General features: G+C 41.6%; 1 protein-coding gene and 1 non-coding gene across 4 annotated transcripts; both read left to right on the top strand.

Moving 5' to 3' along the window:
* The first annotated feature begins 5,457 nt into the window (after window positions 1-5,457).
* Window positions 5,458-25,389, top strand: WEE1 (WEE1 G2 checkpoint kinase). 3 transcript variants are annotated; one of them, XM_054524678.2, is made up of 12 exons: window positions 5,458-6,335; window positions 7,740-7,945; window positions 8,080-8,143; window positions 8,334-8,506; window positions 8,996-9,117; window positions 13,289-13,435; window positions 17,122-17,217; window positions 17,306-17,391; window positions 18,314-18,484; window positions 18,576-18,721; window positions 20,315-20,403; window positions 25,143-25,389. In XM_054524678.2, exons 1-12 carry the CDS (start codon window positions 5,760-5,762, stop codon window positions 25,208-25,210), a joined length of 1,944 nt encoding a protein of 647 aa, XP_054380653.1. In that variant the 5' UTR covers window positions 5,458-5,759; the 3' UTR covers window positions 25,211-25,389. The 3 variants fall into 3 exon arrangements, with proteins under 3 accessions (XP_054380653.1, XP_024110855.1, XP_063567324.1); XM_024255087.3 differs by lacking the exon at window positions 25,143-25,389 and having other exon boundaries at window positions 5,459-6,335; window positions 20,315-21,612; XM_063711254.1 differs by lacking the exons at window positions 5,458-6,335; window positions 25,143-25,389 and adding an exon at window positions 6,412-6,746 and having other exon boundaries at window positions 20,315-21,612.
* Window positions 9,875-9,978, top strand: LOC112135656 (small nucleolar RNA U13). Its single transcript, XR_002916912.1, has one exon. It is a non-coding gene; the product is annotated as a small nucleolar RNA U13 (small nucleolar RNA).
* Window positions 25,390-26,511: the final 1,122 nt, after the last annotated feature.

Here is a 26,511-nt window from a genome sequence, read left to right as displayed (position 1 = left end):
AGAAGAATTGACTTTGACAGTACTGTACTTTCAGGGTATGCTGATGAACATGCGGTGAAATGGCCAAATAATCACATCCATCAGAGGTTATTAAGGCACATGACGAAGCAGAGAAATCTAATTTATACCTGGGAAGTCAAACAGGAGCAATCTAGGAGTTACCACATTCTAGCCTGAGATTTGTATTCCTGAGGCCAATAGGCAGCTGGTAACAGAGCTGGGTTGAAATAAATTGAGACTTGCTGTGAGAACAAGCATAAGGAGAAAGGTGAAGATAACAAGGAAGATGAAGAAAGTTGAACTCTTTAAGCATATTATTTGTCTTTTAAGTGAAAAACTGATATTTGACTAATGTGTCTTTATTTAAAGTTAGAAATCTATCACAGTAGGGTCTTTAGAGAAACTGATTATTTCTCCAGAATAAAGAGCATATTAATAGAAAAGATTCAGCTTTCGCTAACGGCTGACTAGTCTTATGAAACATTCCTAAAGGCTTTGCATCACTGAGAAAAGTTAGTTCCTAGTTCTGAAGGATTTCATTCAAAGTGCAAGGCTCATGTTCATAGGAATATGCATGCATATTCATGTGTTATATGTATTAAAAATACTTGAGAAGGTGATTTAGAAATCTCAGTTTTAGATCTTCAGGGCAAGAATCTTGCTTGTTTTGTTGCTAAGAAAGGTGAATGGGTTGAAAATAGTTTTAAAGCCCTTTACGTGCTAAGTCATGAGTCTAAAGAGGATAAACAGGTTAGGTTTGTTATCCCAGAAGCTAGAGGCAAGATTTTTACTCAGTTCTTTCAACATTACCACAAGCATGTGGATTCTGCAAAAGTTGCCTAGCAACATTAGTTAGAAACAACATTGGGTGGAGAAAGGAACTGGAAATTTGAATTAGATATGGCCTGGGGCAGGCGGGTGTAACCTATCTCTCCAGTACAGTGTGTGCTTTACTCAGAGGAGCGTGAAATTTTAAAAATCAGAACAGTCACTTAAAATTTCAGTTAGGATGTTGCTACAGTTAAACCATAATATTGTGCCATGTTCTCAGCTTGAAGAGGCAGGGCCTGGGTTTCTCACATATTTTCGCACTTTTGTTTTAAAGATCACTGGATTTTCATTAAATTATTCCAGAAACATTTATTAAGCACTTTCTCAGGGGCCAAGGCACAGTGCTGGTTGCTGGAGCTCTGAAGACAAATACAGTTTGGACCCTGCCCTGGGCAGTATGAAAACCAGACAAGTAAACAAAGTAAGAGTGTTACATAGTCCGTGCTGGGTGCGGTGGAAAGTCTGGAGTAGGGAATGGAGAGTCAGGAAAGGCTTCATAGAGGAAATGGCTCTAGCACTGAGTCTTGGTTTCAACTCAAAAAAAAAAACTCCTTCAGCCAGGTGCAGTGGCTCACACCTGCAATCCCAACCCTTTGGGAGGCTGAGGTAGGCGGATCACTTGAGCTCAGGAGTTCAAGACCAGCCTGGGCAACATGATGAGACCCGGTCTCTACAAAAAATACAAAAATTCACCGGATGTAGTGGCACTTGCCTGTAGTCCTGGCTACTCAAGAGGCTGAGGTGGGAGAATTGCTTGAGCCTAGAAGGGGAGGTTGCAGTGAGCCGTGAACGCACCACTGCACTCCAGCCTGGGCAATAGAGCAAATCCTTGTCTCAAGAAAAAAAAAATTCTCTCCCCCAATCATTCTACACATTTATTGTGAACTTACCTCTTCAATTCTGTGTGAGGACTTCAAAGTCCTGGGTCTGTGGACTAAGAACTCTTCCCTTACCATCCACAACCCATGCCCTTCTGCCTGCCTTATCCTACTTCAAAGACCTCCCAGTTTAGGGAAGCAGACAGGTGGCAAAGTAGGAGTTGACAAAACAAAACAAAACATTGTTAAGAGTGTTTACCTTCAGGAAGGGGAACTGGGCTGGGAATTGAAGGGATAGGTGGGAGAATTTTGTACCATTTAAATTTTTGTTATTGGAGTGGGGAAAAACCATGGGGAAAAATAGGAAGTGTGATGGCTGCTACCTCTACAATCTTGCATTAAATAGAGTAATAGAGTGGTGATCTCTGTTCAATTTTTTTTTTTTTCCTGAGATAGTTCTCGCTCTGCTGCCTAGGCTGGAGTGCAGTGGCACAATCACGGCTCACTGCAGCCTTCATCCCTCAGGCTCAAGCGATCCTCCCACTTCAGCCTCCTGAGTAGCTGGGACTACAGGCATGTGCCACCATGCTCAGCTAATTTTTAAATTTTTAGTAGAGGTGAGGTCTCACTATGTTGCCCAGGCTGGTCTTGAACTCCTGGCCTCAAGTGATCCTCCTGTCTTGACCTCCTAAAGTGTTGGGATTGCAGGTGTGAACAACTACCACACCCGGTTCAAAATCTTAAATAGGCAAACTTATCTGCAAACGTGCCAATTTAGGAAGCGAATAAACCAACAATTATTTAAATAAGGGCTCTTTTATCACTCACAAGGGAGTGAGGGCCTAATCCACATTAGAATACTGCAATAAACAAGGAACAGAAGGTCCCTACCCTTGGGGACCTTATTTTTCTAGAAGGAGATAGTAATAAACTAACAACGTACTTTGAGATAGAAATAAGCCTGCTAAGGAAATAAAGCCAGGTGTTGTGAAAGAGCAAAGGGTGAGGGAGGGGACGTGAGAACAGAGATACAGAATTCTTACATAGGAGGAGTTTAGGAGCATCAGTCTAGTTGTGGAGAGGTAACTAAGGGGCTTTAAAGTCCCATTTACTTAGAAAGCACACTATTTTCACATGCAGTTTATGTTACAGATCGATAAAAGTAGTGGTTCTCTATTTTTATTTATGCTTCACAATAAATTGAGAAAATGTCAATTATATCAAATAATTACATTTGTCATCAGGAGTGGCAGGAGGGGGCCCACAGCCTGGGCAACATGGTGGCTCATGCCTGTAATTCCAGCACTTTGGGAGATGAAGACGGGCGGATTGTTTGAGCCCAGGAGTTCTAGACTAGCCTGGGCAACATGGTGAAACACAGTCTCTACTAAAAATGCAAAAATTAGCTGGGCGTGGTAGCACACATCATTAGTCCCAGCTATTTGGGAGGGTGAGGTGGGAGGATCTCTTGAGCCTGGGGAGATGGAGGCTGCAGAGCCATGATTGCACCACTGTACTCCACTTTAAGACAGGGTGGACAGAGTGAGAACCTGTCTCAAAAAATAAAATTTTTAAAAAAAGGAGTGGCAGGAGGGGAAGTGTTGGAGCGAGGGTTCTGAAAATCACTCCTTGGCTTTGGCCACTGTGGATCATTGACTAACTCTCCTTATACAAGTCTAGAGTTCTTGTCCTCCAAGAGCTTAAAATTAAGTTTGCATGACCATGTAAAAAACACATTTATACACCAGTTAGCAAATGTTAGGAGAAAAGACAGCTGTTGATCCTTCACTGTGTCTTCAGTTGTGTGATCTCAGGAAATTCCCGATTTGACGTGTTAAGTACTACCGTGTGTTTCATGAAAAATTCAGCTGGAGTTTATTTAGTCTTTGAAAAGCATTAGAACAACATATATGACAAAGTGTTAATATCCATAAAGCGCTAACAATAAGAAAAATAGGCAATAGAAATAAATGTAAATTATCATTAAACCCATGACAACTGTTCAACAATATGAATCAAAACAACAAAACCACATCAACGAACATCCACTGATGTCCTGAATTCACAGAGTGTGCTCTAATCCACTGCTAGTGAGAATGTATTGTGTTTCTGGAGGGGAGTTTGCCAGTTTATATCCTTTGACTGAGGAATTCTAATTCCAGGGAGGTAGCCAAAAGAATATTTTAAAAAGGCCAGGCGCGGTGGCTCACGCCTGTAATCCTAGCACTTCGGGAGGCCGAGGCGGGCGGATCACCTGAGGTCAGGAGTTTGAGATCAGCCTGCCAACATGGTGAAACTCCGTATTTTGTATTTTGTAAAAATACAAAAATTGGCCAGGCCTGGTATGTGCTTGTAATACCAGCTACTCGGGAGACAGGAGAATCGCTGGAACCCGGGAACCCGGGAGGTGGGGGCTGCAAGTGAGCCGAGATCGCGCCACTGCACTCCATGGAGCCTGGGCGACAGAGCGAGACTCCGTGTCGAAAAAAAAACAAACAAAACAAAAAACATGGAGAAGGAAGAATATACACCACGGGGTTATTTACAACAGAAAACTGGAAAAGGCCGGGAGCGGTTGTTCACATCTGTAATCCCAGCACTTTGAGAGGCCGAGGCGGGCGGATCACTTGAGATCAGGAGTTGGAGACCAGCCTGGCCAACATTGGGAAGTTCGTCTCTACTAAAAATACAAAAATTAGCCAGGTGTGGTGGCAGCCGCCTGTAATCCCAGCTACTCGGGTGGCCGAGGCATGAGAATCGCTTGAACTCTAAAGGCGGAGGTTGCAGGTTGTAGTGAGCCGAGATCGTGCCACTGCACTCCAGCCTGGGTGACACAGCAAGACCCTGTCTCAGAAAAAAAAAAAAAAAAAAAAGGAAAGAAAGAAAGAAAAAAGAAAACTGGAAGAAACGTGTAACTGCATTAAGAGACAGATTAAATCAGTTTAACGAAGCACTAGGGAAATTTTTTAAAATTGCGTTTGAGTTTGCCGCGAGCCGGGCCAATCGGTTTTGCCAACGCATGCCCACGTGCCGGCGAACAAATGTAAACACGGAGATCGTGTGCTGGGCACTTGGTTTCGTGGTGGGCGACTGTGCTGCTGTTTCTTTTGGCCGCGGACAAGGTCGGCAGAGGTGGACCCCTGCTTGGGAGAGCTCTTCTCGCTGTGCAGACACTCGCTCCTAACAGTCACCCACCCCGGGGAAATAATGGGGCTCGGAGGCCTCCTCCCAGCCAGTGTCCAGCCTAAGCACATCGGCTCCCGCAGTTCAGAAAGGTCCTGAGGCCCGAGTCACCATTTCCGGCTCACACCTCGACCCGGAAAGTGGCTGCCCACTGCCACGCCCACTACGCCCCAGTGGCTCGCCCCAAGGGACAAGGGGCAAGAAGTGGCCTCCGAGGGCAGCGGCCGAAGGTCATTCGGTCCCTGGCTCTTCCCAGCTCGCAGAGACCCGGAGGCGCTGCCCGGCCGCCTGCCCCTCTTCAGATCCCCCAGCACCGGAGGAGGAGCGAGGGGGCTACGTCCAGGCCGGCTTTCGGGTCGGCTTAGGCGAATCCAGCTCTCATTTGCCCCTCCCAGAAGGCCCAACCCCGTTCGGGCGGTGTTCGGGCGGTGCCGGGCCGGGCCCCGAGCCGCCCCAGGCTCGCTCATAGGCCGGGAACACCACAGCCCGCCCAGACTTGGCTGGCGCCGAGCCGGGGGTGGAGCCAGCGGGTTCCCGCCAAAATCGCGTAGCTGGTCCTTCCCCCGCGGGCTACGTCGCGCCCTCCTTTTTTTTTTCAAACCCGGAGCTGGACGGGGATTGGTGGACTGGGCACTCACGTGGTTAACGGTCGCGGGAAGCCGCGGAGCCCGAACCTGAGACTGGACCTGAGGAGACCTCAGCCTCGGTGCTCGGGCCGCCCCGCCTCTGCCGGAAAGTCCGCGCCGCCGCTGCCGCCACCGTCTACAGCCCCAGCGCCTCGGAGCCGCAGGCCGCCGCCGAGCAGAGACGCCGCGACTGCGACTAGGCGCGCCCAGCCGCACGTGGCGGACCCGCCCCCTGGCCTGCAGTGTCCTGGACCCCGCAGGCCTCCGCTCTCCTGTCCTCGGCCCCGTCCCCAGGACCGCGATGAGCTTCCTGAGCCGACAGCAGCCGCCGCCACCCCGTCGCGCCGGGGCGGCCTGCACCTTGCGGCAGAAGCTGATCTTCTCGCCCTGCAGCGACTGTGAGGAGGAAGAGGAAGAAGAGGAGGAGGAGGGCAGCGGCCACAGCACCGGGGAGGACTCGGCCTTTCAAGAGCCCGACTCGCCGCTGCCGCCCGCGCGGAGCCCCATGGAGCCCGGCCCCGAGCGCCGCCGCTCGCCCGGGCCGGCCCCCGGGAGCCCCGGCGAGCTGGAGGAGGACTTGTTGCTGCCCGGCGCCTGCCCGGGCGCGGACGAGGCGGGCGGTGGGGCGGAGGGCGACTCGTGGGAGGAGGAGGGCTTCGGCTCCTCGTCGCCGGTCAAGTCCCCGGCGGCCCCCTACTTCCTGGGTAGCTCGTTCTCGCCGGTGCGCTGCGGCGGTCCGGGAGATGCGTCGCCGCGGGGTTGCGGGGCGCGCCGGGCGGGCGAAGGCCGCTGCTCGCCGCGGCCAGACCACCCGGGCACCCCGCCACACAAGACCTTCCGCAAGCTGCGACTCTTCGACACCCCGCACACGCCCAAGGTGAGAGCGGCGGGCGCGGGCACCCAGCGGCCGGGGCCCCGGGCCCGCGCCGACCCAGCCTTTTAAAAAGGCCGCGGCGCCGGAGCCCAGCGCCGCTGCCTGGGTTCGGTTACATAACCGGCCGGCCGCTCCCCCCTCGCTTTCCTGCGCCGCCCCCCAAAGTTGGCAGCCCTTGTTTTTGGCCCTGCCCAGAGGTTGTCCGTTGAGATTATGTAACTGAACAATAGGCCTGGTCTGGAACTTCTTCATCTTACAGAAGGGCCGATCGGCCCATCCAGGTGGCCAAGGATTTGCCCCCTGTTGAGTCCGGGCCGCCCTGAGCGTGTCAGCCCCGAGTGCGGCACCGATAACGCGGTTTGCGGGGATGCTGGAGGGTGCTGGCCCGGCCACCTGACACTCCCGAGCCATATGGTGCCTTTTAAACGCGGTGATCGGGCCTGTAATTTGGGCGGCGCGGGCAGAAAGAGTTTAAAGAAAAATAATTGTCCTGCCCTGATCGTGTCGTGTCGTGTGGCGTTGATGGGGGGAAGGTCTGGGGCATGCAGGGAGACTACGCTTGGACTTGGGAGTAAAGGCTGGCCTTCCAAGCATTTACAGTCCTATAGACTCATCTGTAAGTCCAGGTAGCACTGAGGCCTCTTTCTGGACAAGGTCTTGGCCTAGCATTTGTTTATATCGTGGGTTTGTGGTGCCCAGAGTTTAGCCGGCCTCCGTGTGATTAGGAACATCCTACTGTAGATAAGGTATCTTAAAGAAGGAGGTGTTCAGCACCTGTATTTTGAATGGCCTTCGAGTACTGTGCAGATTACCACTTTTAAAACTGCAGATTTTAAAGCTGATACTTCCAGAGATTAAGACAAGCCTCGCATTTGTAAGGTTAACATGGAAGATGCACCTTTTAAAGTGAGTTTGTTTTGTTTTCAGTGTACCGTTTGTCATCAGCCTAGGGAATCTGTGTGCTTTTGAGCTTTACCGTTTATTGGCCGACTTGCTCAAGGCAAAATCCCTCTGGAAGTGAGGGGAGGAGTCCAGCGGAGGTGGCTATTTAGATGGGGGAGGGGAGCTTTTATGGGACTCTCCGACTGCTTTCTATTTTTGGATGGGTTGAAAGAATTAGTTAACTTTTAGCCACTAGAATGAACTTAGTTTGAGGCAGCATTTATATTCTTTTTAGGGTTAGAGGCAGATTTTACTTGGCTATTTTTTTCCAGAAAAGGTAGTTAATACCCAGCTTCAGTCTTCATAAATTAGCCACAATTTATGTTGCTTGAACTCTAACAAAGGCTTGTGTGTTGCTTTGACCTACGCATTCAGCCATATGAAAGGCTCGTTGAAGGTTAGATTGAGAAGGCTGACTATAGGACTTGGATCCTAAAAATTGTATTTGTATTTTTCTTTCCCTAGAGTTTGCTCTCCAAAGCTCGAGGAATTGATTCCAGCTCTGTTAAACTCCGGGGTAGTTCTCTCTTCATGGATACAGAAAAATCAGGAAAAAGGGAATTTGATGTGCGACAGACTCCTCAAGTGAATATTAATCCTTTTACTCCGGATTCTTTGTTGCTTCATTCCTCAGGACAGTGTCGTCGTAGAAAGAGAACGTATTGGAATGAGTAAGTCGTTTATTTAACAATTTGGTTCTCCAAATAACCTAAGATTGGTTTGGTATATTTATCAAAATTTAGTTCCTATTTAATGGCATGGATGTATCTGTCAGATATATTGATAGAAAAATACATTTTTTTAGTTCCTGTGGTGAAGACATGGAAGCCAGTGATTATGAGCTTGAAGATGAAACAAGACCTGCTAAGGTAAATAGCTTTTTATTTTTATTTTTTTGAAATTTACTTTTCTGCCACTTAAAGCATGCTATATGTTAAATAAGCATTAACACATCAGATAGAATGGTTTTTAAATTTCACACATAGCCCTATCACCATAGCAAAAAATAATTGTTTTTGTATATTTGTATTACGTATATGGAAACACTTTTTATTACAGAGAATTACAATTACTGAAAGCAATATGAAGTCACGGTATACAACAGAATTTCATGAGCTAGAGAAAATTGGCTCTGGAGAATTTGGTTCTGTATTTAAGTGTGTGAAGAGGCTGGATGGATGCATTTATGCCATTAAGCGATCAAAAAAGCCATTGGCCGGCTCTGTTGATGAGTATGTATTAAACATTTTGTCTTTTGCTCTTTTATCCCCTATGGTGTTACTAACATTAAGGTTTCAGCTGATCAAACACTGAATTCCATCTCTTAACTTTTGAGAAGCTGTACTGATTTAATCAGGTCCTTTTCACTTAATACCATCAGTTCTTATTAGACTTGTTGAATAATATGAGTAGTCTGATTTTGGAACCTAACTTAAATTTCTTATTTCTAGTCAGCATCCATGAATTCACAGTTAAATGGAGTTTATTCTTACCAGAGTTCTAGGGCAAGCAACATTTCTTCTTTCTGATAAATCGTCTTTAATGGAATCTGCCTTTGGAAAAATCTCTTAAAAGTCTAAACCCCTTCTCTCTTAAGCAAGTTGCTTTTTAGCATAACAATAGATAACAAAAGTTTATTGTATGAAGTTTCAGATAAATTGATTCAGTTTAAGCTTGAGTGAAAATTATTTACCATTCTATTAATCTCAAATTTCTTCTAGGCAGAATGCTTTGAGAGAAGTATATGCTCATGCAGTGCTTGGACAGCATTCTCATGTAGTTCGATATTTCTCTGCGTGGGCAGAAGATGATCATATGCTTATACAGAATGAATATTGTAATGGTGAGTGATGTAATGGTTTTCTTGTGAGCTTGAGAAAATGAACATCGAGGAAATATTTATGGTTATCTAAAATCTTGCTCTATTTCTGTCACTTTTATCTTTTATAAATTTAAAGATCAGAGGCCTAACATAAATTTCAAGTACAAGATTAAAAACCTTGTCTTTTCTGAAGCACCTTGTACATAGTAGTAGAACTTTGCATCCTATTTATGTGCTTGTCACTCCAACTGAACTTTTTGACAAGACAATGGCCTCGACACATGTTTTGGTGTCTGTAGTACCTAGCATAGTGTGTGGAGCATATAGTATTATGAAATGTTATGTTGAATAGATTCTTCCTGTGTCTAGTCTTTTATTTCCATTTCATGTGGTGTGCTGCTAAAACTGATGTTTATTAGTCAGTGAGTCTCCATTGATCTAAATTCAGCTGTTTCTTTAAGCATTCTGTAGTCCGGCCCTACTGCCACCTGTCCAACCTAGTCTACCCTAGAATCCACTAACGCTTTATTATGTTACATTCTTTTAGTTCTCTAGCTTGTCGTCTCTCCCTCCTCTCCCCTAAGGATGAAACAAAACAGGCATGTATAGATTCAAGTTTGGATGTCTTGTATAGCTTTCAGTTTCGGTAAGTCCTTCAAGGGCTGACTTATGTCTCTCCTTTTCTATTAAAAACCTTTACCAAAGTCTTGGTCAGAATTCTGGTTCTTATGGACGTCTGTCATTATTATACACCAAATCTTTTATGGGTTATTTCTCAACACTTTTGCAGTTTATAAGCATGATGATTGGGTTTTCATACTCAAGTGTGAAATGTGCCTCCCTCAAACCTTGTTACGACATCAGCACATTACCAGTCTGAAATGAAAAATATCTAGTTTGTTTCTATTTCTGTATATCTTCTGTGAATATAGAGAATTTAGAGTTTAGTGAACACTTGAGAAGAGATAACAAGATTTATTTTTGTTGATTCTTATTATTCCTTAAATAAACAAGACCAGTTATCTCATAACTTGTAAATAAATAAGTGGTGTAGGTATGGATTCAGGTTCTCCATATTTAAAAACAGTGAACAAAACAGAAGTAAAAGATCCATTTTTCAAACCTGATTCCTCATTATTTAATAAAGTTCTCCACACTTGAAAGAACTTGAGTGTCTAGTATACAGCCTTGCTGCTAGTTTTTTCCACACAGCTCTTGAAATGTTTCTATTCATACCATCAAAATATTTATGTAACTATCACAACCTTATGGATTATTCTATTTCTTAACCTTCATTTTTCAGGTATTGCATTTAACCTAGAACAACTTGACCACAATGTCATCTCCATTTGATATTTGCTAGACACCATCTCTTTTCAGTTTCCTTCTTTCTCTTTCTCACCTTGTTGATGTGAATAGTTCTCTTAACAGAATAGTTCATTAGTAGTCCAAGAATGGCAAATATGCAGCAACCTACCAATACATGGTTGTGTAAATCAGATGATTTTGAGAAAACTCACTTGGGCCTGGGAGATAGGGAACTGAGTGAGTAGTCTTGCTACCCTCTCAGATTACAAAAACCTTGTCCTGTAATGTTAGATTGTAAAATAATCTATTGAAAATAAGTTTTTATTTATTTTTTTTTTTTTTGAGACAGAGCCTTGCTCTGTCGCCCAGGCTGGAGTGCAGTGGCGCAGTCTCTGCTCACTGCAACCTTTGCCTCCGGGGTTCAAGCGATTCTCCTGCCTCAGCCTCTTGAGTAGGTGGGATTACAGATGCGTGCCACCACACCCAGCTAATTTTTGTATTTTTAGTAGAGACAGGGTTTCACCATGTTGGCCAGGCTGGTCTTGAACCCTGACCTCGTGATCCACCCGCCTCGGCCTCTTAAAGCAATATAAAACTCTTGAAGAAAATAAATAGTCCTGCATGAAATAGGACTGCCTCTTTGTGTGGCTGTTTGTCCTACTTAGATAAAAGAAAATACGACTATCTGGATGCATTTGTGATCTCTTCCTTTTGTTTCCTGTGTCCACCATTCCTCTCTCCACATAAAGCTTTGAATATACTAATAGAGCTCATCTTCACATCTTTTCCACAGTTTCACGGGAAAAGGATTCTGTTATTTATTTGTACATGAGTAACTGATTCCCTTTATTGTGATTTAATTTCCTTATTATCTTATTCATTTGCATTATAAGCCTTTTATCTTGGCTTGGTGATAGATTGGAATTAACCTGTATAAACAAGTGTAGAAAAATATTGATGGATAGGGAAAGAACCTGAAATGTCAGAACCTGTTTTGCTCTCGTCACGTTTCTTGCCCTTCTAGAATAAGAAGAAATTGGCACAGCTATGGTTGCTGGACCTGCTAAAAAAGAGAATTAGCCATATTCTTTCTTAGCACATTTGATCTAGGACTTAGCCTATCTTGTCTGACAGCGTTATTGGTTTGCTCCCTTCTAGAGCACTCTTTCCCCTCCCTCAGTTCAAGATTTGTACAAGTAAGGAGAACATACTCAAGACTAAGATACCGAGATGTATAATTTATTTTAAAAACGCATTTGACGTTATGTTATTGTCTTATTTAAATTATAGGACCTCCTTTTCTGACTAATACATCATTGACCTTCCTAATTTTATTACCCAGCTCTGATTTTTTTATTCCTAAGCCTTAAACAGGAGATGTTTAAAATAATTCCTCATTGCCTTTGAGATGAAATGTAAACTTTAAAAGTTTGAAAAAATATAAACAAATTAACTGATTGATTTAACTAATTCTATAAAAGGAGGTTATGGTCTCATTCATAGTAAGAGTAGTATAAATTAAAACTATACTAAAATACTGACTTTTTACCTATAACATTTATAGACTTGTCAAGGGTATGGGGAAACAGGTATTCTCATGCATTGACAATGGGCATATATATTGGTACAGCCTTCTCTATGGAGAAGTGTGTGTGTGTAAAACACACCATCTCCATATATTACAAATGTGCATACCCTTTAACCCAGCAATTTGGCTTCTAGGTGATATACTAAATGTACGTGAAATTACCAATGTACAAGGTTATTTATTAGGCCATAGTATGTAATAGCAAAGGCTTGGAAATAATTTTAAAATGTCCATCAAATGAGGGACTGATAAATGCATTTCTTTTTTTTTTTTTTTTTGGGGGGGACTGAGTCTCACTCTGTCACCAGGCTGGAGTGCAATGGCCCGATATCGGCTCACTGCAACCTCTGCCTCCCAGGTTCAAGCGATTCTCCTGCCTTCTGAGTAGCTGGGATTACAGGTGCGCGCCACCACAGCCGGCTAATTTTTGTATTTTTAGGAGAAACGGGGTTTCGCCATGTTGGCCTGCATGGTCTCGAACTCCTGACCTCGTGATCTGCCCGCCTCGGCCTCCCATAGTGCTGGGATTATAGGCGTGAGCCACTGTGCCCAGCCAATAAATGCATTTCTATTCAATTATACAATGGAATTCTATAAAGACAAGAAGAAATGGGTTATCTTTGTATATTGGTATAGAGTGATCTTTAAGATAATGAACATATGCTGTTATTTATACAAAAAGTTGAAAAGAATACATAGACCTGTGCTGGGCGTGGTGGCAGTGCCTGTAGTCCCAGCTGCTTGGGAGTCTGAGGCAGGGAATTTGAATTTGGGTTTGGGAATTCCAGGCTGTAGTGCACTATGCTGATCTAAGTTGAGCATCAGTATGGTAACCTCTTTGGAGTGGGGCATCACCAGGTTGCCTAAAGAGGGGTAAACTGGCCTAGGTTGGAAACAGCACAAGTCAAAACTCCTATGCTGATAAGTAGTGGGATCAAGCCTGTGAATAGCCACTGGATTCCAGCTGGGCAACATAAATAGACGCTGTCTCTTATAAATTTAAAAAAAAAAAAAAAACCAACCTGATAATACTGGTTTACTCTGGGAAGGAAACAGGTGGGTTGCTGAGGTGTATGATTGAGAGAGAGACTTTACATTTTATTTTGTACCCATGCAAATGTATTACCTATTGAAAAAACAATAAAATTTTGATTTCACAAGCAGGTTGAAGGGAGAAGGTCCTATAAAATAACACTTTCTTGATTGAGATTGGTTGGTTGAGACTCATTCAGTAAAGATGGAAGAAAGAAAATATTTCAGAAAGAAGAAAATGCTAATATTTTCTATCTTTGTTAGGTGGAAGTTTAGCTGATGCTATAAGTGAAAACTACAGAATCATGAGTTACTTTAAAGAAGCAGAGTTGAAGGATCTCCTTTTGCAAGTTGGCCGAGGCTTGAGGTATATTCATTCAATGTCTTTGGTTCACATGGATATAAAACCTAGTAAGTATTGCAGATCTTCTGACTTGTGTTCTTTGGGGTTATAGAGAATAAATTACTTCATTATGACAACATTGAAAAAATATATATCTTATGTTTTCTCATTGTTAGTTTTAAAAGGCCTTAGATCCACTTACCAATATTGTTCTATGATTTCTATTTATCTCTTCCTTTGTTAATCCCCAAAATTTGAGATAAACTTTTTTTAGACAGCGTCTCATTCTGTGGCCCAGGCCTGAATGCAGTGGCACCATCTCCGCTCACTGCAACCTCCCCATCCCATGCTCAAGCAGTCATCCCACCTCAGTCTTCCGAGTAGCTGGGACTATAGGCATGTGCCACCATGACCAGATAAATTCATTTTTATTAAAAGCCAGAAATTTTTGCTGCATCTTATAGGAACTACAGGTGGGATGCTAATGAGGGCACTAAAAATCTGTGTTTAAAGCCCCACTCTTCCACTAGGCCAGACCATATTAAAATTTCCCCCAGTTGACTCAAGTCCTTAATAGTTGATTTGTTCAAATTAGTATCTACTTAAGGATCATGCATTGCATCTGGTTATATCAGTTTTTCTTTTTCAGAACCCATCCTCTGCTTTGTAAAAATAATATACACTTATATTGCAAGCTATCCCTTTTTCTGGATTTGACTAGTTACTTCTTGTATCATTTAGCTTGTTCCTTTTTCTCCTATATTTCCTATAAATTGGAAGTTATAACTAAGGATTATGGATTCAAGTTAAGCATTTTAGGCTAGATGAATTTAGTGAGGTTTTATTAATCTTTGGAAATGTGTTGATTTGTGAGAATTTAAGTCATTTTGTACAACTTTATGAGTTATATGCTAGAATTTCGTATGTGTATGTTAACAAGTCACTAAAGTTTTTTCTCTTCTTTCTTTTTTTCTTTTTTTTTTGAGATGGAGTCTCGCTTTGTTGCCCAGGCTGGAGTGCAGTGGTGCAGTCTCAGCTCTCTGTAACCTCCTCCTCCCAGGTTCAAGCGATTCTCCTGCCTCCGCCTCCCGAGTAGCTGGGATTATAGGCACACACCACCATGCCCGGCTAATTTGTTGTATTTTTAGTAGAGACAGGTTTCACCATGTTGGCTAGGCTGGTCTCCAACTCCTGACCTTGTGATCTGCCCATTGTGGCCTCCCAAAGCACTGAGATTACAGGCGTAAGCCACCGTGCCCAGCATGTTTTTTATTTTCAAAAGACAAAAATATATTTGGACTTAAGGCAGTAAATGTGAATTCTTAAGAAATAGCTGTACTCATATAAAGTGTTAGACAAATATAATAGACCCTTATAAGGGATAAAAGTTGAAAATATTAAGGGATGTGAAGTTTAAAAATCTTCAAATTTAGACCAGGTGCAGTGGCTGACGCCTGTAATCCCAGCACTCTGGCAGGCCGAGGCGGGCAGATCACGAGGCAGGAGTTTGAGACCAGCCTGGCCAATATGATGAAACCCCATCTCTACTAAAATGACAGAAATTAGCCAGGTGTGGTGGTATGCACCTATAGTCCCAGTTACTCGGGAGGCTGAGGCAGAAGAATCGCTTGAACCCGGGAGGCAGAGGTTGCAGTGAGCCGAGATTGCACCATTGCACTCCAGCCTAGGCAACAAAGTGAGACTCCGTCTCAAAAAAAAAAAAAAAAAAGAAAAGAAAAAAAATTCGCCGGGTGTGGTGGCTCACGCCTGTAATCCCAGCACTTTGGGAGGCCGAGGCAGGTGGATTGCCTAAGCTCAGGAGTTCACCACCAGCCTGGACAACACGGTGAAACCTCGTCTCTACTAAAATACAAAAAATTAGCTGGGTGTGGTGGCAGGCGCCTGTAGTCCCAGCTACCATCTGGAGGCTGAGGCAGGAGAATAGAATTGCTTGAACCCAGGAGGAGGAAGTTGAAGTGAGCTGAGATCATACCACTGCACTCCAGCCTGGGCGACAGCGAGACTGTCTCAAAAAAAAAAAAAAAAACTTCAAATTTACAAATACCATCACAAAATAAGTTGTCCTATAAAGTAAAACGTATAGATGACTCCAGTAAATGTAACATAAATTTAATACTATATATTTGTGTGTGTGTGTGTGCACGCACATATATATACATACATATATACACGTGTGTATATATACATACATATATACACGTGTATATATACATATATATATACACGTGTATATATACATATATACATGTGTGTATACATACATATATACATGTGTGTATACATACATACATATATACATATGTGTGTGTATATATACACACATATATATTTTTATTTATTTATTTATTTTTTGATACAGGGTCTTGCTGTGTCGCCCAGGCTGGAGTGCAGTGGTGCGACCTCGGCTCACTGCAACCTCTGCCTCCTGGGTTCAAGCAATTCTCCTGCCTCAGCCTCCCTAGTGGCTGGGATTACAGGCGTGCACCACCATGCCTAGCTAATTTTTGTATTTTTAGTAGAGATGGGGTTTTGTCATGCTGGCCATGCTGGTTTTGAACTTCTGACCTCAAGTGATCCGCCCACCTTGGCCTCCCAAAGTGCTGGGATTACAGGTGTGAGCCACCACTCCCGGCCTTATTTTTTAGAGATAGTCTCACTCTGTTGCCCAGGCTAGAACGCAGTGGTGCAATTATAGCTCACTGCAGCTTTGAATTCCTGGGCTCAAATGAACCTCCTGCCTCAGACTCACAAGTAGCTGGGACTACAGGCGTGCACCACCATTCCCAGCTATTTTTATTTTTTTCTTTTTCTTTTTGTAGAGACAGGGTCTCACTATCTTGCCCAGGCTGGTCTCGAATTCCAAGTCTTAGGCAATCCTCCTACCTCAGCCTTTCAAAACACTGGGATTACAGGCTTGAGCCACCATACCTGGCCAATACTATACTGATAAAACTATTAAAATAGAATCTGCCACTAAAAGCTCATGTTAATTATGATCTTAACCTGAATTTGAAGAAAAAAGGTAATGTGTATACAATAGGAAATAGTGAATCACAAAGCCATATTGCAAGGTAGATGCTGTATGGTCAGCCAGACTCACTGGCTAAATGACTCATTCTGCTCACACCAGCCTTATAGCGCTACATTAAAACTTGTGCTTTCACAGAATTTCACAAATTACTGATACTACCTTTTTTGCTGAAGGGTAATGTGCAGAAGACAAAGGCCTCATCCAGTTTAAAGTGTTTAGGATCAGTGCTAGGCTGAAAAATATATTTCCAGAGGCCCAGAGTGGTGGCTCATGCCTGTAATCCCAGCACTTTGGGAGGCTGAAGCTGGAGGATCACTTGAGGCCAGGAGTTTGATCAGCCTGGGCAACATAGCGAAACCCCATCTCTACTAAAAATATAAAAGTTAGCTAGATGTGGCATGTGCCTGTAGTCCCAGCTCCTCAGGAGGTTGAAGCATGAGAATTGCTTGAACCTTGTTGCAGTGAGCCAAGATCATGCCACTGCACTCCAGCTTGGGCGATAGCACACTGTCTCAAAAAAAAAAATTCCCAGCAAATATAACCCTGGTCTCTATCCCCTGAGATGCTTATTCCATGGGTTTGGGCTAGAACTTGAGAATTGGCGTTTTAAAAAGCATTCTGGATGATTCTGGTATATGATCTTGTTTATGAACTCTGATTTTATTATTGTTAGTTTGGCTTACATAATTAACTGTTTGACAGGTAATATTTTCATATCTCGAACCTCAATCCCAAATGCTGCCTCTGAAGAAGGAGACGAAGATGATTGGGCATCCAACAAAGTTATATTTAAAATAGGTAAGAAAGGTAACCAGATTATTACCTTCAAATAAAGAGAAGGCTGTTTTGTTTTTGCTCTTCACTGTAAGTTTTTCAATACTTCTAGGTGATCTTGGGCACGTAACAAGGATCTCCAGTCCACAAGTTGAAGAGGGCGATAGTCGTTTTCTTGCAAATGAAGTTTTACAGGAGGTAATTTTTCTTCTCCCTTAATCACAGTTTGCTCTGTAACACTTAGCAGTTGATAGAAGAATATAAATTCAGATATATTAAACTTTTAAGTTAACTAGTAGAATGGAAATAAAATCTAAACCATCATCTGAGGGCATTTAATAAGCAAAAAGTCATGAAGGCAAAGATTTATAATGGAGTTGTGGTAAAAAATATGTTCTCATACACCACTGGTGGAACTTTATAATGGCATATCCTTTTTGGAGATCAGAGTATTAATATTGCATTAATATTTAAAAATCATGTACCCATTGACTCATAATTTTCACTTCTAGGAGTTTTTCCTATAGAACTATTCATATACAAACACAAGTTGAGAACAGTGTAAATAAGTGTTTACTAATAAGAGAATGATTAAGTAAATTATGGCACATAGTTATTAGTATGGCCTATAGTTTCAAAAGAGTGTGACAGTATTTCTTCATTAAAATTTTGAATGAAAATAGAATAAGTAGAAAAATATAAAGTGTAATTGTCTGATCCTATTGCTCTTTGTAAATATGTGTATATATATGTTTGCTTTATCACATATATGTGTATTTGTAACTTGTCAGTGTGTTTCTACGTGTTTTGTGTTTGCATATGAACGCCTAGAGGTAGAGGGGATTTCTTTTGAGAGTTGAATTGGGCTGTTAATAAAGAAGAGGCATTTACTTTTATATATGTGTTTGCATTTTCCCCCCAAGAGTGTGTATTACTCTGTAATTTAAAAAATAAACATCCTCAAATTTAGCAGTTTATTCTCTGAATAGGTCCCAAACTTAAATGTGGTATTAGACATTTTGATTAAGTCCTATTTTTCACCTAAGTCATCTTTGAGGTGTAATCTTGTTTTATTTTGACCATGTTTACATTCCTTTAAAAAATTGTTTTAATTTTGCAGAATTATACCCATCTACCAAAAGCAGATATTTTTGCGCTTGCCCTCACAGTGGTATGTGCTGCTGGTGCTGAACCTCTTCCGAGAAATGGAGATCAATGGCATGAAATCAGACAGGGTAGATTACCTCGGATACCACAAGTGCTTTCCCAAGAATTTACAGAGTTGCTAAAAGTGAGCATTTTATATATGAAGCCCTTTATTGACATGGTTCTATATTTTATTAAATGCATGTCTTTACCTTCATTTTACTTTTCTTTTTAAGGTTATGATTCATCCAGATCCAGAGAGAAGACCTTCAGCAATGGCACTGGTAAAGCATTCAGTATTGCTTTCCGCTTCTAGAAAGAGTGCAGAACAATTACGAATAGAATTGAATGCTGAAAAGTTCAAAAATTCACTTTTACAAAAGTAAGTGAGGGTTTTATGTTTTCTTTTTGCTTTTTCATTCGCTTTAATTCTCAAATTTTAATGAGAGATGATTTAAGCTTTCTGTCAACAAAGGATGTGGTGGTTTTTTGTGTTTTTTGTTTTTTGAGACGGGGTCTCACTGTCGCCAGGCAGGAGTGCACTGGTGCTATCATGACTCATTGCAACCTCCACCTCCTGGGCTCAAGCTATCCTCCCATCTCAGCCTCCTGAGTAGCTGAGCCACAGATGCATGCCACAACACCCAGCTAATTTTTATATTTTTTGTAGAGATGGGGTTTTTGCCATGTTGCCCAGGCTGGTCTTGAACTCCTGGGCTCAAACCGTCCACCTGTCTTGACCTCCCAAAGTGCTGGGATTATAGGAGTGAGCCACCTCACCTGGCTCCAGTAGCTCAATATGTTATTATACGGTGAAAGCTTGGGGACTTCTGCCATGAATTAGTCTTTGACCTATTAAATTTGTATTGTTTCTAAACTTTCAAATTACGAACTTTAAAAATGTTGAGACTAACATATATTTGCAAGTGGTGATAGTCCCCAAGCCATAAATGGTAGTAAAAGCTAAGCGAGCCTATACCAATCTTTTCTTCCCAGACTGTCACCAAAAGTTAACAGTGTCCTTGAAACATTCTGTTCTTATTTTATGAAAGGATGAAATTAATGTCAGTTTGGTTAGTAGATGATTCTCATATATATGTTTTTAATTTTTGTCTAAATCTTTGTATACTTTGTATACTGAATGTATATTTGACTTAATGACTTGATATTTTCGAAAAGCTGGTTGCAATGGTAAAGGTTATTAAAAAGAGAATATTGGAGACTATTAAGTTACCACAGATCACATTTCTAATTCTTTTGATTTATTGCAGCCATTTTGCCTTTAACCTAATAAAACTGACTTGAAAAGGTTATGTTAACAATTAATATTAACATTTAATATTTAAATTATAAGAATTGTATATTAAGAGGTTTACTTGCCACTAGTTTGATATCCATCATAGTTCATACAAATAGGAAATAAAGTGTTCCTTTCATCTCTGTTATGTAAGGATAGATTTGCAATATAAATTGGAGTTTTTGAAATTATTACTTATTTTTAATTTTTTTTTTACTGGGGATAGGTTTGTCTGGAAATTGTGTATTATTATTTATTTAAAAAGATGGGGTCTTGCTCTGTCACCCAGGCTGGAGTGCAGTGGCGCTATCATAGCTCACTACAGCCTCAAACCCCTGGGCCCAAGCGATCCTCCAACCTCAGCTTCCCGAGTAGCTGAGACTACAGGTGTGAGTCACCACATCCAGCTCAAATTATTTTATAAGAACCAAAGTCATTACTAGCATCTTTACTACTTGTTTTCAAGTACATGTGATACTTTAATTAAAAAAGCATAAAATAAAATAATTTCATAAATTTAAGTTGTTTTAATAGAAGCTTCAGTTTCATGTTTTATTTTTCAATTATAACTTAGAATAATGATGGCATGCAAATATCTCCCAATTGACAATATAGTTTGTGTTAGTTTCTTAGAATCTCTTCCTAGGAATAATACCTTGTTTTCTATTTTTATGTCAGAGAACTGAAGAAAGCACAGATGGCAAAAGCTGCAGCTGAGGAAAGAGCACTCTTCACTGACCGGATGGCCACTAGGTCCACCACCCAGAGTAATAGAACATCTCGACTTATTGGAAAGAAAATGAACCGCTCTGTCAGCCTTACTATATACTGAGCTACTCCTTTCCCACCTCCCCCTGAACACTGTGACAAGAGGAAGCTAGGTTGAAATCACTGATAGAATCCAGTTTGCAATTACTTTCTTGATTGGTGTCAGTAGTTTTACTGATTAGGACTTTTATTGTGAATTACAGTTGAAAGCTGTATTTTGATGATTGCTATGTCAGGCTTTCATCTAATCTTACCAGTCTGTCTTCTGTAGGATGTGTCACTGTTGGATGTTACACCAGCCTTTCCAGGGTTAACCACTGTGGTGGTGTGCTGCTTATAGTTTGCTGTTGCATTGTAATAAAAGGTGTCTTTCCCTGTAGTGACCTGTAAAAAGTACTCAAGGGCTTTATTACAGACGTTCTCTCCCTTTGAAAAGGGACATGCTAAAAGACTCATTACTACTCAGCCTTCAATGTACCTGTGTGTCCATCTTATATTTCTTTTTTTTAATTGTGAATTAGACTTGTATATCCCACTGGGAGCACTTTGTAGGCACTGCATGAACCATGGGATGATGATTCTGTGGAAGTATTGCCTTGTGAATTTGCTGCTATTTTAGTTTTGTCTTTGCTGTAAACTTGTAGCATTAAACAATCATTGTTGTTAATAGGTCTTCTTTTTGAAACAATTATGTGAAATGTATAGCTGCTTTTGATGAAAAGCAGCTATTTACCTTTTTTTTTTTTCCTTTGAACTTTGAAGCTAGTGCATTGGAAAAATGCACCCTTTCCCCCCTTTGGAATGCTGTATTAATGTAGTATAATAATTACTGGTTTTGTAACTTGTTCTGGTAATGTCCTTCCCGGACTCTTTTTAAATGTCTCCCCCCAAGTTTTGTACTTGATTGTATTATTAGTCTGTTTTTAAATGTTTTGCCCGGTTTCTCTTCAATATTTGTGTATATAAACCGATCTTCGTGATACTGTACATAGCTGTCTGAAATGCCAGAATGACTTCTGACATTCCAAGTTTTTCACAAAGTATATTTTATCTGTGATTAGCCGTTTGACTAATAATACTGGCTAACAGATGTTGAAAAAAATTGTTGTTTGTTTTCTCATTAATTTTGGTCTAAAACATGTTTGCACTTGTCTTTGACTTGTGTTTTATTAACATTGATTGGCATATTAAAAGTCACTCTGAGCTTACCTTAGTTGTCTAAATCCTTGTGATGCCTGTTTTCTAATATTTTATCTCTATTATCGCTATACTATAAAATGTATAGTGTGTATAATGTACTATTATAAAAGCAGAGGGCACATTTTGATTGAATATGAAATTTACTGTTTCGTGATGGGCTTTAGAACAAAGCTACATTTTGCCATTTAAGAAAAATTTACCCATCAACTTTGAATATATTTTGTCATAAATATTTAATATTTTTATATCACATTGCATGTTATTCATGTGACTTGCTAGAAATGTAGCATGATGTAATTTAAAATATCTTCAGATTATTAAGTGAATATAATATGATTCATAACTTTCTGATTTGGACTGAGTCACAGAAGAAAACTTTAAAGTGGGGAGGTTTTGTTTTTGTTTTTAAGATGGAGTCTCACTCTTGTTACCCAGGCTGGAGTGCAGTGGCGCGATCTTGGCTCACTGCAACCTCCACCTCTTGGGATCAAGCGATTCTCCTGCCTCAGCCTCCTGAGTAGCTGGGACTACAGGCATGTACCACCACACCCAGCTAATTTTTTGTATTTTTAGTAGAGACGGGGTTTCACTAAGTTGGCCAGGCTGGTCTCGAACTCCTGACCTCAGGTGATCTGCCTGCCTTGGCCTCCCAAAGTGCTGGGATTACAGGTGCCTGGCCCCTAAAGTGGGGAGGATTTTAATTCTCACTAAACTAGGCTGGGTTTTAAGATTTGAGGCCAGGCGTCTTGGCTCACGCCTGTAATCCCCACCACTTTGGGAGACCAAGGCAGGAGGATTGCTTGGGGCCAGGAGTTCGAGACCAACCTGGGCAACAGAGTGAGACCCTATCTACAAAAAACAAAAAAGAATTGAGTGCAAATTGAAGTGATAGTGTTATTTCTATGGCATCGTTTTCTGATTTTGATTAGAACCAGAGATGGGGTCTCATTGATGCTTAGGCTGGTCTTGAGCCCCTGAGCCTAAGAGATCCTCCTGCCTCTGGAGTAACTGGGACTATGAGTGTGTGTAATCATGCCCAACCTCTGCCATAAATATTTCTAACAAACTTGATTATATTAGCTTTCTAGTCTATGGTATCTTAAAATTGAGAGGTGTGAGATGAATTGGTGCCGACAGAAGAATTAGATATAAAAGCCGGTGAATATGGGTGATAAAACCTAAAAAGCCATAGGAACTGGAGCATGCAACTCACACCTTTTAGTAGCTACTGATGACAAAGCTATAAAAAGATCACGATAATTGGGCTGGGTGCTGTGGCTTGCACCGATAATCCCAGTAACCTACGATGCCGCCATTGCATTCCAGTTACAGAGTAAGAGCCTGTTTCTTAAAAAAAAAAACTATATATAATGGTGTTAATTTATGATCATTTTAAGTCGCTAAGGTGCATTTTTCCAGTGCACTAGCTTCAAAGAAACATTCAGGTGTTTTTCATCAATATTTGCAGTAAAATTTTCACATAAGAATATTGGATTAAGAAGGAAAACTGATATCTGGTGTTCAAAGAGGGAACTCTTAGGCCATCTAAAAGCTGATATGAGAGTTAGACTCGTTTAACTAAAGGTACTTTTGTTGAGTGCTATGTGCTGACTACGTAGTAGACCAAAGACCAGTAAGAGTTTGTTTTTGCCCACTAGGAAATCAGGATAAAATAGAGGAGACTTTTGTAAATATATAATGACAATAAAATGTAATAAATGCTAATGCTGGAGGGATTGTGCAAGGTAGAATGAAGGTTCAAAAGACCATATGTACCTTATGAAGATGCTGGTGGTAGATTGGAGAATAGATCCAGGGAATTATGTTCAGACTAGTTTCAAGATTATTATATAATAATGACCGTACAAGAAAGGAAGGCCTGAACTAGGACCTTGCTGTGGATAGAAAATAAGAGGATAGGGATTTTCTTTGAACAGTTTGAAACTTTGAACAGTTTTTGTTTGTTGCTAAGATTGAAGCATTGAAGATTTTTCCAGAAAACTTAACTAAAATGCAGGGGTATGTTACTGTTTGAGACAGGTATTCGCCATCGATAAAAGTTTTCTTTTTTGGAAAGCTGACTTTGGTAAGGTAGAAAAATTTTAAATATTGACTTTGCGGTTGGGTAGGAGGTATTACATATTGTGATTGACTGCAAATTGAAACTTTTGCCTTAACTTTATCCTGCCAAGAATACAAGAGTAGTAGGCTTTAATTAATGAACTAATGTATTTTGAAGAGTCCATTATCAAGCTTTGATTTTCACTCTACTTTGTTCCGGAAGTCAAGAAACTGTGGCATTTTTTTGAGGCCAGGCGCAGTGGCTCGAGCCTGTAATCCCAGCACTTTGGGAGGCTAAGGTGGGCGGATCACGAGGTCAGGAGTTCAAGACCAACCTGGCCAAGATGGCGAAACCCCATCTCTACTAAAACTATGAAAATTAGCCGGGCGTGGTGGCGCATACCTGTAATCCCAGCTACTTGGGAGGCTGAGGCAGAGAATTGCTTGAACCCGGGAGGTGGAGGTTGCAGTGAGCTGAGAACACACCACTGCACTCCAGCCTGGGCAACAGAGTGAGACTCCTTCTCAAAAAAAAAAAAAAAAAAAAAAAATCCAGGCACGGTGGGTCACACCTGTAATCCCAGCACTTTGGGAGGCCGAGGCGGGCGGATCACCTGAGTTCGGGAGTTCGAGACCAGCCTGACCAACACGGAGAAACCCCGTCTCTACTAAAAATACAAAACTAGCCGGGCATGGTGGCCCATGCCTGTAATCCCAGCTACTCGGGAGGCTGAGGCAGGAGAATTGCTTGAACCCAGGAGGGGGAGGTTGCAGTGAGCCGAGATCGTGCCATTGCACTCCAGCCTGGGCAACTCCCGTGAAACTCTGTCTCAAAAAAAACTATGGCATTTTTTAAAAAGTTTATAACAGCTAGGTTTAATGCCAACTGTCCTGGGATGCTCCAGGCTGTCTCCCAATTCTTAAGCAGCAGCATCCTGACAATAGAGTAATTTTCCTTCTTCCCCAATTCATCCTTACAAAGCATCTCACTGACTTTTGACCAACAGAGCAAATAAATTGTTGCATTTTTTTTTCTGAGTCGGCTTGCTACAGAATTTGTTGCATTCTTAAGGTATCTTTATTTGTGAAATTTGCAAAGGCCAATTAAAGCAGTCAACAAGGAGGATAGATCAAAGAAGAATTTTGGAAGTGTTTTGGATATTATGTAAATCTTAAGTGAAGCCTGGAACTAGGAATTTGGAGGAAGCTGCCTCATTCAGTATTCTTGAAGGTATTTGTATAACTGTAAAAAGCATCACTGAAACTGAGAGACACTGCAGAGTAAGTGAATCTAGAAATTTCTCTTGCAAACTGATAATATTGCTAGACGTTTCTCGGAAGCTCAGCAAAGTAGATTTTTATAAAAATGGAAGAATAAGACGTCATTGAAACTGTCCCTCTCCCAACATTTAGCATTCAAAAACTTTTGAGAGGCATTCATCTGAACATTACTGAACTTTTTTTTTCTTTGTGGCAGATGACCCTAATTTTCAGTGCAAATTCAAAGGTCTCTGGAGTAAGGAAAAAGATCTATGTATGCCCTAGGAAGATTCACCAGGAAAAGATGGCATGTTGTGTCCAAACTTCATTAAACTAAGAGTCAAAGAAACTTCAGCCAGTCCAGCCCATGAAGAAAAATACCTCAAAGGAACATTTACATCACAGTTCACATTGTTTAGTTTTATATGGTTAATAAACATTTTGAAGAGCATATATTTGTTCTGATTTTTGATGTAGTTATGGTATGAAATTGGTTTCCAGGCCTGGAATTCCAATTTATGCTAATTCATTATGCCAATGGGAAATACAGGTTTTTTTTGCTTGTTTTTGTTTTTTTGTTTTTGAGATGGAGTCTTGATCTGTTGCCCAGGCTCCAGTGCAGTGGCGCAATCTTGGCTCACCACAACCTCCACCTGCTGGGTTCAAGCGATTCTCCTGCCTCAGCCTCCCAAGTAGCTGAGACTACAGGCACCTGCCACCATGCCCGGCTAATTTTTGTATTTTTACTAGAGACAAGGTTTCACTATGTTGGCCAGGCTTGTCTCGAACTCCTGACCTTGTGATCTGCCCGCCTCGGCCTCCCAAAGTGCTGGGATTACAGGTGTGAGCCACCGCACCCGGCTTGGAAATATAGGTTTGGTATACAATTCAATTTAGGATGATTATACAGGAGAGGAGGAACTTTTTTGCAGGTGAGAGTATGAAGGCTCAAGGGAGTAAAATAATTTAGGAAATCAATTTAGTAGGTAGCAGAGTCAGAATTCCAACTCAGATCTCATAACAAAGAATCATGCTTTTTCTAGACATATGAAAGTTGAAGACAAATACTAATTAAAGAGGCGATCTCCAATCTTTTGGGCACCAGAGACTGGTTTTGTGGAAGATAATTTTTTTACTGGGGTTGGGGTGTTGCAGGGGAATGGTTTCAAGATGATTCAAGCACATTACATTTATTGTGCACTTTATTTCTATTATTATTACATTGTAATATGTAATGAAATAATTATACAACTCACCATAATGTAAGTCAGTGGGAGCCCTGACCTTGTTTTCCTGCAACTAGATGGTCCTGTCTTGGGGTGATGAGAGACAGTGACATATCATCAGGGATTAGGTTTTTACAAGAAGCATGCAACCTAGATCCCTCGCATGTGCAGTTCACAATAGAGTTCGTGCTCCTATGAGAATCTAATGCCACAGCTGATCTGATGGGAGGTGGAGCTCAGGTGATAATGCAAGAAATCGGGAGCAGCTGTAAATACAGATGAAGCGTCTCTGGCTTGCCAGCTGCTCACCTCCTGCTCTGTGGCCCAGTTCCTAACAGGCCACGAACTGGTACCATGGGG

This window comes from Pongo abelii, chromosome 9, assembly GCF_028885655.2.
Source record: "Pongo abelii isolate AG06213 chromosome 9, NHGRI_mPonAbe1-v2.0_pri, whole genome shotgun sequence".
Lineage (NCBI taxonomy): Eukaryota > Metazoa > Chordata > Mammalia > Primates > Hominidae > Pongo > Pongo abelii.
This window is presented reverse-complemented; position numbering and strand designations above follow the sequence as displayed.

Bases quoted from the DNA above. Each gene is read 5' to 3' on its own strand.
- WEE1 (XM_054524678.2), top strand. From the start codon at position 5,760: ATGAGCTTCCTGAGCCGACAGCAGCCGCCGCCACCCCGTCGCGCCGGG. The intron at 6,336-7,739 runs GTGAGAGCGGCG...TTCTTTCCCTAG, and splicing joins ACACCCCGCACACGCCCAAG to AGTTTGCTCTCCAAAGCTCG. The intron at 18,722-20,314 runs GTAAGTGAGGGT...TTTTTATGTCAG, and splicing joins AAAAATTCACTTTTACAAAA to AGAACTGAAGAAAGCACAGA.